General features: G+C 41.9%; 1 protein-coding gene across 1 annotated transcript; it reads right to left on the reverse strand.

Annotated features, from left to right (window-relative positions):
- Positions 1 to 5,334: 5,334 nt before the first annotated feature.
- cited4b (Cbp/p300-interacting transactivator, with Glu/Asp-rich carboxy-terminal domain, 4b) lies at positions 5,335 to 8,014 on the reverse strand. Its single transcript, XM_015026115.1, has 2 exons — positions 7,793 to 8,014; positions 5,335 to 6,989 (listed from the first exon to the last, which is right to left on the reverse strand). The coding sequence occupies exon 2, from the start codon at positions 6,982 to 6,984 to the stop codon at positions 6,205 to 6,207; it is 780 nt and encodes a 259-aa protein (XP_014881601.1). The 5' UTR covers positions 6,985 to 6,989; positions 7,793 to 8,014; the 3' UTR covers positions 5,335 to 6,204.
- Positions 8,015 to 9,797: the final 1,783 nt, after the last annotated feature.

The following is a 9,797-nucleotide window of genomic DNA, read 5'->3' on the forward strand; positions in this document are numbered from 1 at the left end:
AATTTCCCAGCTGGCCTTAAACAGGTCAAATGCAATTTTTCAGAAAGTGCAGGAGATGAACACAACAGTCTGAACTTCTCCTATTAGCCCTTTGATGAAAGTTTGAAACAAAGAGCACTTTTTGTGAGGAAATATTTCAAATACGTCATCTTGCAAAATTACTCATGCAACCTAGTTTTTTTTTTTCACTATCTGTTGCAAACTTTAATGCATTCTAATCTGGTCTGATGTGATAGACCAATACAAAGTAGTGCATATAGTAAAATGTAAATTATACAGGACTTTGAGATTTGTCAGATAACATTACAACATTGCAACAACCAAGGAGGATGCAAGATTGATCAGGGATAAAGTTGGGGGGAATCTTAAAGCAGGTTGTAAAACAGTACCTCTATCGCCCACCATTTCAAGAACATGGCACAACTGTGAACTTTTCAATCTGATCATTTAAGCATCCTGTCTGGGAAAAAATAGCATTAATCAAAGAGGTAGCCAAGCTAACTATGGTAGCGCTGGAGAAGCTTGCAGATGCTTCCTATCCAATTGGATTAAGCTTATTGACAACCATGTATCATTGTCCTACTTTGTCACAGTTATGCATACTGTTGGTCAAAAGGTTAAAAAAAATACAATTAAGAGACACAAATATTTTTGAAAGGCACTTTGTGCTGATTTTGCAATACAAAACGATTGTTTTTAGTGGTTGAATCAGTTTGATTTCTATCAGCCTCCTTGTGTTTTGTAATAGTAACAGGGTTAACATCTTCCTTTCTGCCTCTGTTGCGAAACTGCAGCTCCAGATCCGTTTCAGCCAACTGTTAAAAACTACACAACTCTTCAGTCTTTACCACCTTTAACATTGTTAGGACACCTTGATGCTTCAGCCAGCCAGACCGAGAAGTGTCAGCTGTGCGAAGGCAAATAAATTATTTACACCACCTCCCTTTGACTTCAAAGAGCTGACAACTCACTCAACCCCAGATTTCGGTAAGGGGGTTGGAGGAGGAGCTCCCAGTCACTAGGCAACATCTATGTCACCTGCCCCAACATGCAACAATCAGTATTTTTTATTTGTTTTTTTACTGTCAAGGTTCCAGAGGTAAAATATCACTGAGACATAGCTAGATGTATAATGCTGGAAAAAATGTATTACCCACCTTGTGGAGTTTTTCTTTTTCCATTTTTTTTTTTTTTGTCACACAAATGTTTCACCAACCACAAGAGTGAATCATCAACTCATCCAAGAGGTCACAGAAAAAGAAAAACAACCTGAACAAAATCTAATGTATGCAGCATTTGAGGTGATTGTTTATAATTGAGCAGTAACAAAGAGACTGGGCAAAACTGGCATCAATGGGAGACTTGCTAGGATTTAAAATAAAAAAAAAAAAAAGAATGCAAAAACTCGTCTCACATTTACCCAAACATCTTGCTGATCCCCGGGACTATAAGGGAAGTATTTAGTAAACTGACAAAACAAAAGTGGAACTCGTGTAAGATGTGGTTACATTAAGTGTAAAATTAATTATTTTAAAAAAAGAACATAACATTGACAAAAATTGTTGTGCAGAGTCGTCTCGTAATCTTGAACTGCTTCCCTGCTTCAGAACCTGGTCAACTTTTCATAATCAATATAACTACAGATTTTGCGGCTCTGCTAGAAATGAAGTATTGTAACAGATCATTCGACCATCAACTGGTGGCCTTAAGCTCAGGTGCATTTGGGTAAGACATGATCTGAAGCACACCAAGTTCACTTTTAATGAATGAACAAAACAAGAAGCTTTTGAGTGGCCTAGTAAAGTTTGAACTTTGAGATACTGTGGCATGGCATCAAACAGGCCATTCATCTTAGGAAACCATGTGACTGAATTTAGATAATTTGGCATAAATAGAGAAACTGTGTTTCTCTATTTATGCCATTTATGAAACTGTGTTTCTCTATTTATGGTCAACTGATAAGAGGTGTTACAACTGCTTAAATATAGATCTTGGGTCACTGCTTCATCTGAAGTGAAGAAAAGGGAAGATCACAGCACACTGACCAAATGTCAAGTGGATACACAAGGTGACTGTTCAGCTAGAAAATCAGGAAGTTCGGCTTGAGCAACATGTCCACACTGTGAACCCTGCCTGTCCAGAGGGAGCTGCTGTTTATTTGCCCCCTGCCAACACAAACACGCAGGCAAGGTTAACAAAAAGCACTCCAAACAGGGGGAGGGAGGGGAAACCCTTAGCTGCCATGGTGAAGTAGGCACGCTCAAACACGTGCCTCCTTCACAAAATATTTACACATACAGGAACCGTTTCCTCTATGACACATCACTTCTCATCTGACAAAACTCAGCTTTTCTTCTTTAAAAATTTCCCCCTCGTTGGCATTGAGGAAAAATAATGACAGCTCTTGTTAATGTAATCACACTGTCACCGCTGCAAAACCTGATTTACTCATTTACTGGTAGCATTGAAGGCAGCCCACTTAACACACTTCAGGTGAAGGGAGGGAGAGATCACAATGAGCTGAGATGAGACATAAATCTTTTATCTTCTCTCCTGGATACACACTGATACCGAGGTGTCCCTCTTAGCCTGTTTGACCAGGTTGTGCACAGATTCAGTGTGTGTGTGGACATGTGGGAGACCTGGTCATGCGTGACAACAGCAAATGACCACCTATCTGTCATTGGCGCCAGGGCCGGAGATTAACGTGAGCTCAGGCTTGGCACCAGCTGGACCAGAGCCTGGAAAAGAGAAAAAAATAAAACTAGACAGCACTTGATACAGACCTGCAGCAAATGTTCAGTTCTTTGGCTTGAGAGAAAATGAGATTTATGTTTAAATGCATTGTGAAGACATTCAGGGAAGACTTTTGAATTAAGTCCTAGATGTTTTGTGGGAAAAACCCAGATGAGAAAAAAAAAAATTCCCCCACGTAGTCGACATGAAGAAAATCCCTCCAGCTAATTTCTAATAGTGAACTCTTTACATTCTCTCTCCTTCCCCCTTCTTACTGTATGTCTTCTGTCTTTCATTTTGCCTTTCTGCTAGTATGCGGCTTTTGGGTCTCTGACTTATACAGAGAGAACAGCGAGCTACCACAGGAAGACACACTGTTGTGTCGAGCAGTTGCTGTGGGTGGGCTGAAAAAAAAGGGGAAAAAAAGACAGAAGTAACTGCAAGCGTCCCACCCTGCTTAGCCTGCGTCTAGACTGGCCTCGGTGAAGCAAGTGGCAGTCATAACAAGGGATTGGGAAAGCAAACAGGGTTGTTCGGCGCAGTTAACAGTCCGCCTATGGAGTTACAACCAAAATACCAAAGCTCACCATTTAATTGGGGCAAAACAAAGAGCTCAAAGAGTAGCATGCAATTATGAGATATACAAGGAGACATAGTATTAAGTGTGTGCCAGCACACCAGAAGACCATCTCTCCAGATTGGCATTGGGCACCTGCAACTGTCAATGAGCAATGTGCCAAGACTGTTGGCCTACTTACGAGCCATTCTCTCGTCAGTGTTAGACTAAAGAAGGAAACATGCTCACTTTCCCCAAATCAAACCCTCCGTTCAGCCAAACACATCTCAATGTGTGTCATCAGCGATGCAGTTTTCAAACTGAGCCCTCCGGCTATCAACACAAGTGGATAATTGAGCCAAGGGGGTTTGCTTTAAGAGGCGAGCCGAGTTAGAAAGAAAAAAAAAAATTTTGAACAATCAGCTAGGACTATTTTTACAGCGCTGCTCTCATTTCCCTCCTTGTTACTCACGATGCTGCTAAAGATGCCTCTGTTGACAGTGTGGAAAAAGCTAACCGTGATGATGACATTCCCAACACGACCTCAATCAAGCATTTTCTCAGCCTGGAGTCACAAAACAATTCCAACAACTCTGCTACCACAGAAAGTGTCTTTACCCTCATTTCACAATGAACTCTATTATATTAGGCGGTTGCTTTTGAGGCTGAACTGGCAGTCAGACAGCAGGCTAAATGACTGCTATTTTGAAATAGTGTAAACTTTTTGTTAACTTACTGCTCACAGCCAATAGGCAGATTCTTCAACTACTCTTTATCTATGTTGGCTAGGACTGTTTGCAATAAGACATCCTAGTTTAAATAACATTTTTTGCTATCAAAATTCTTAACTCAGCTCCTTTGCTTTTACTGTGACATTTACTTTATGGTGGCATCAGCGTTCATGTCCAAATAAAGGTAAATCCACTTTTGGGTATAATTACCCAAAATGCAAGGTCAGAATTCAACTAACAATCACAACTTTCCTCTTGTAAACAGTAGAGAATCATAATCGTTCCAAATTGTCACTCAGATTATTTTCAGTGGCAAGAATTACATGCTAAGCTGAAATTCCATCAGATTTCTTAGAACTAGCCAAAGTTGGAGTTAAATTTCTCAGCAGCACTTCCAAAGGTGTTCTCCTTTGTCTTCAATATAAATGAACGCACCACATTCTGAATGTTAAGGGAGGTAAAAGAAGCAAAGCTCACTGTTGAAGAGCTTTGCAGCAAAAGTGACACCTTAGACTCACCAAGTGTCATAAAACAAACCATTAGGAGTCAACTGGTCACCTGCGAGGCTTGCAGGAAAAAAGCTGTTTCTACCCAACCATGAAAAATGTAAATGTGTGGGGTTTGTTAAACTCCATCAGGACTTTTCCTGGAATTGCTCGCTTTGGTCTGGTGAGAATATACAACACACATTCTATGTGGAATACCTGTGGGAATGGGCCTTATAAAACAAATGGCCACTGAAATTAAACAAAATATGTCATCACTTTTTTTTTTTTTTTTAGAAGAGCAAAGACTGAAAAACACACAATCAAATTAACAGAGACAATATACACCGGACACAAAAATCAGCCTTTATCTGTAGAAATCTCACTGTCAAGTCCTGGATCCTATGGAAACTGAACTGAACAGAAATGAGAATGGGCAAGAACTATGAATGATCCAGAACCGTGGTTCTCAAACTAGTTGTGTTTGGGCTGCTGTTAGTTGTTTCTCACAAGAAATGTTAGTTTCCATTACTATGCAAGACCTTTATTTAACCAGGAAAAGCTCACTTCTAGTAAAAACACGTTTTTCAGGAGCAAATTAACTGCAGTGTGTAATGTAGAGGTTAAAAACAGCTGCAGCCATAAAGACAAGTTGATCAATCACATCAATCCAAAGAAACAACAATGGAAAAAAAAGTTTAAAATGAAGGCAGCCATCTTGGATTCTGAGGCCAAGTCTAGTGAAAAATATCTGTCTTGTCCCCTCACCCGTTCCCTGACTTTTACTAACAATAGGAAGAGCTAAGCAATGAATCGAAAGGCAGGCCACACTTCTATCCAGGCCATTTTTATTGATCGTCAAAACCCCCTTTCACAAAGACCACCAAAAAAAAAAAAAAAAAAAATGTGAAAAATATAAACAACCAATAAATAAAAATTTGCATGATTAAGGCGGTTCTACATCTCCAAAAGAACACAGTGTGGACATGTTGGAGTTTTACAGCTTCATACAGTACAAGCAGTAGATTTTGTTTTTAGAACATCACATCTTAAAAAGGCTGCACTTTACCAAGAGTTAAGCATTTCACTTGAAAGTGTGCATTTCATCACTAATGATCCACTTTATCACTTTTGTGATTAAAGATAAAATGAGCATTGCTTTCTTTAATGAAATAATTTTAATATTAAGCCAAACAGAATAGGAAAGTCCATGAGCAGAGGACCTGAATTTCCATATTCCTATCCAAACTTGTTTTTTTTAAAAAAAAAGATAAAATTAAAAAAAAAAAAAAAGATCATAAAAACCACTTGGATTCCCATGAACAGAGAAGGTGGCTCTTCTGTATATCAGTTTTCTCAGATAGGAATAAATAAATACACCTTTTTTACTGGTAAACTGTAGAGAGTCCAGACTTAGAGGCTACATAGTGTCATAGTATTGTTCAGTGGCTTTTGAGATTTTAAGGATTTCTTAGTTACATTCATGTCCAGGATGGTGAACGGTCTCCAGCCACAACCAAACACAAGTTGTGGATATCCAGAGTTCTCTTTTGCACATCCAGCACTGCAACTTCAGTTTAGTTGTACTGGTCTGTGCTCATGAAATTAAAACCAAACCAACAGCCTCTCTCCATCCTTCCTGGACAATGCTTTCACCTCCTCCTCCAAGTGTGGCCCATCGCAAACAAAGGTCCTTTCAGCAGCTAACAGTGCTAGGTTGCTGCTTGCTCACAAAGTCTGAGATAAAATCAAACTCATTTTGGCCCAGAAAGAGTTCTGGTAACTCCTGGACCCGGTCCAAGCCCAGTTCCATGACTAGTGACGTCAGGACATCCTCGTCAATCATATCCAAGTCCATTCCATTTAGGGCCAGTGCCGGTCCGGCCATGTGCTGCATGCTAGCCAGTTGAGCTGGGTTCATGCGGTACTGGTTTGTAGGCCCCATGTGGTTCCCACCCATAGGTCCCAGTGGGTGTCCATGGTACTGGGTGTTTAGCTTCTGCAGGTGCATGCTGGCCATGAGCTGCTGAGATGTTAACCCTCCATTCATGAACTGCTGTTGCTGCTGCTGCTGCTGCTGTGGATGCGGCGCCTGCTGTTGATGCTGTTGTGGGTGGATATGATGCTGCTGCTGCTGCTGCTGCTGAGGGTGGTGATGCTGCTGCTGCTGCTGCTGAGGCTGTCCATTGTACATCATGTTACCAGAGGTCATCTGGTGATGACCCATCTGGGCTCCGTTGAGCTGTCCGTTCATGGGCCCGCCGACCATGCCCTGGCGCTGCCTAATGACGGCCTCCATGCTGGCCTGGTTGCCTCCGTAGTGCATCATGGGGCCGTTGGGAAGCGCCCTCATGCCCTGCTGGTTGGCGTGCTGCTGGTGACCCGCCTGCAGGCCGCCATTCATGCCCATTCTGTAACCGTGGAGACCAGTGCCTGCTGAGCTGTGATTCATGGACATAATCATATGATCTCCCATGCCTCCTGCATACAAGCAGAAAACAGTGTAATTTAGGAACAGACAAGCAGCAAAACTCTCATAGCAGGTTTGTTACTTAGATGTAATGTCATCTAATTAAAAATAAACAATGTTATGAGATTGGTTGTTTTAATCTAATGCAGGACTTCTTGTAAACTGGCAAAACTCCTTTATAAATGTGTAATATGGGAACATCCTAGCGGAACAAAACGTGTATGGATATTTTGCCTGCTGGCGAAAGCACACACACACACACAACCCTGCTGGTGCGCTTAAATCTCCAAAAAGCTTCCCTCTTTGTGCCAAAGCAAATAACGCCCAGGTTTAAAATTACAGGTTAACACACGAGGGGCGCATTTTCAGACCGAGAAAAATCTAAACTAAAACGCCGCTTTTTAAATCCCACCTATAATGCACGCCAGCTGAGGTGGATATCTGTTAGATTTTCTTGCACGTAAGGTTGCAACAAAGAGCACTGACATCATGCAACATCTCCCCAACAGCTGAATCACCACAAAACCCAACGAGGCGTGCAAACACAATTAAACACATGGTTCTGCTTTTTGTGTGTGTTTTATTCATATTTAGGTTTCCGCATCTAAACACTACATTTGTTTAAATGTTTGTATTCGATATTGCAGAATGATATATTTCCGTTTTGTTGTGATCGACTTTGAAACAAGGGAATCCAAACAATGGAGCAGCAGCAACACGAGTCCCGGAGACCAACAAACAGCGAAAAAAAAAAAAAAATCCCCCAATTTCTCCAACAAATCAATCCGATTACTAAATAAAACTAAACACTCACCCGTATCCGCTTCGTTTTCTCAAAGTTGCGCGACTTCAGTTTCCCGTGCGAGGCGAAGCTCCTCCGGATTACAGGACGTATTCCTCGGGGTTACGCTTCATGCTCAAAGCGGGGACGGTGCGCACAAAGACTACTGCATCAGATCTTGAAACGACTGCCTATTTTCTGGGTCAACTCAGGGATTATGTACATCTAAAAAGCTCAGAGGAAGGCAAGTCAGAGGGGAGGTGGAGCCTCGGCGCTGGCGCTTCTTTGTTCCTATTGGCCCTACTTGATATAATTGTGCATGGGCGTAGAAAGAAAAAAGGAGCCGTTGGAGAGTTGGGAAACAGTAGTCAATTTAAATACCATCCACCTCACTCTTTCTTTCTAGAGCTCATTGTTTGCACACACAGTGAAATAGATAGATAGATAGATAGATAGATAGATAGATAGATAGATAGATAGATAGATAGATAGATAGATAGATAGATATCCCAGCCAGCATGCCTAGGTGGGACCCATGTGGGGACAAGGAGGGCAGACTATATGGGTCCCATATGGGTTTGTCCGCGGGTTCCACGATGGCCCCACATGGGTTTGCCCATGTAGGGCCACAGCCCACATGGGCCCTGCATGGGCCCTAATTGGACAAAACCCATGCGGGCCACCACCATATAGGGCCCATGCAGGGCCCATGTGGGCTCTGGCCCTACATGGGCAAACCCATGTGGGGCCATCATGGAACCCGCGGACAAACCCATATGGGACCCATATAGTATGCCCTCCTTGTCCCCACATGGGGCCCACCTAGGCATGCTGGCTGGGTATGCTCTTTACTTTTCATTACACGTGTTTACATTGCAAGCTTGTTGCCCTTGTGAGCGCATTCACACTCCATCTCTAAGATCCATGAGATCCCTGTTAGTACATGTGACCCAGCAGTCTGCTGGCTGGCTGCGGAGGGAGGGCAGAGGAATGTTGCCTCTGTGCTATTCTAAGCCACTCAGGCTGCAAGCTGCAGTGTAACCACAGCCACTCGTGGACGTTCACTTGCCTCATTCATAGTGTTTTACGTGACTCAAGATGCATACGTGTGTTTTTCTACATGCCTGAGCATGTGTGTCAGTGAGTGTCTGCACATCCACTCCTCATACCCATTTGTGTCTTGATTGCTCACTTTAGGACAGCGACCCCTCTCCTGCAGTTGCAAATGAATGAAAGCACTTTTGGTTGAAGCAAGCCAGTCCATTGTAATGGGAATTTGTCTAGCAGCTATAGGCACCGGTTTGTCATTGTGTGACATTGTCCGGTTAACGAATGTCGTAGTAAGCCACTCCCAGGTGTGGAGACTGTCTGAGAAAATCACCCAACCAGGCAGTGCAAACAAAAACACAGAATTAACATAAGTTTCTGGTAAGCCTTCTTTATTCATTCTTTGAGTCAAGAAAATGGGGCTGCAAAAGACTTCTGGCAAGAAAACAATAAACCTTGCATCAAATAGTAATTTTCTTCAACTGAGTCACATCATTACATCAATTTAAAATAGAGGTGTAACAATATATTTAGCTCACATGAGAGGATGCATAATACTCTATTCATTAGAACAATGCACTGTATTTTGATGGGAGCAGAATCTCTTTCTTTGTTTCACAGAGGAAGCTTTTCAGATATCAAAACAATTGTTATCACTGAAGAACTGTGCAAACCAAGCTTAACCAGTCCATATTTAGCAGTTTTTTTTTTTTTTTCATGGTTTTCACATTCTCATGTGGTCCCGATCCTAAAAAAAAAACAACTTCAACAGGTTAGTTTTGCGCCAACAGAAAGCTCCAAAGTATATGGCATACCAATTTTAGCATAGTTATCCAGTTTCAGTGTTCTCACAGTGCTTATAAACAGGTTTGGTTCAGCTTGGTATGAAGCCCTAAGCAGACTTTCTGTAGGGGGCTAAAGATGATCACATTCTAGTTGCAAGTCGTAAAACCAGTGGGATTTGCAAATTGTTGCAGTGCTAACGACCCTT

The sequence above is a fragment of the Poecilia latipinna genome, unplaced genomic scaffold (genome assembly GCF_001443285.1).
Source record: "Poecilia latipinna isolate Pla-1442-1.1 unplaced genomic scaffold, P_latipinna-1.0 Scaffold97, whole genome shotgun sequence".
In the NCBI taxonomy this organism is placed as follows: domain Eukaryota; kingdom Metazoa; phylum Chordata; class Actinopteri; order Cyprinodontiformes; family Poeciliidae; genus Poecilia; species Poecilia latipinna.

What these genes read in the sequence shown, in the direction of transcription:
- cited4b (XM_015026115.1), bottom strand. Translation starts at nt 6,984, where the DNA reads ATGGGAGATCATATGATTATGTCCATGAATCACAGCTCAGCAGGCACT.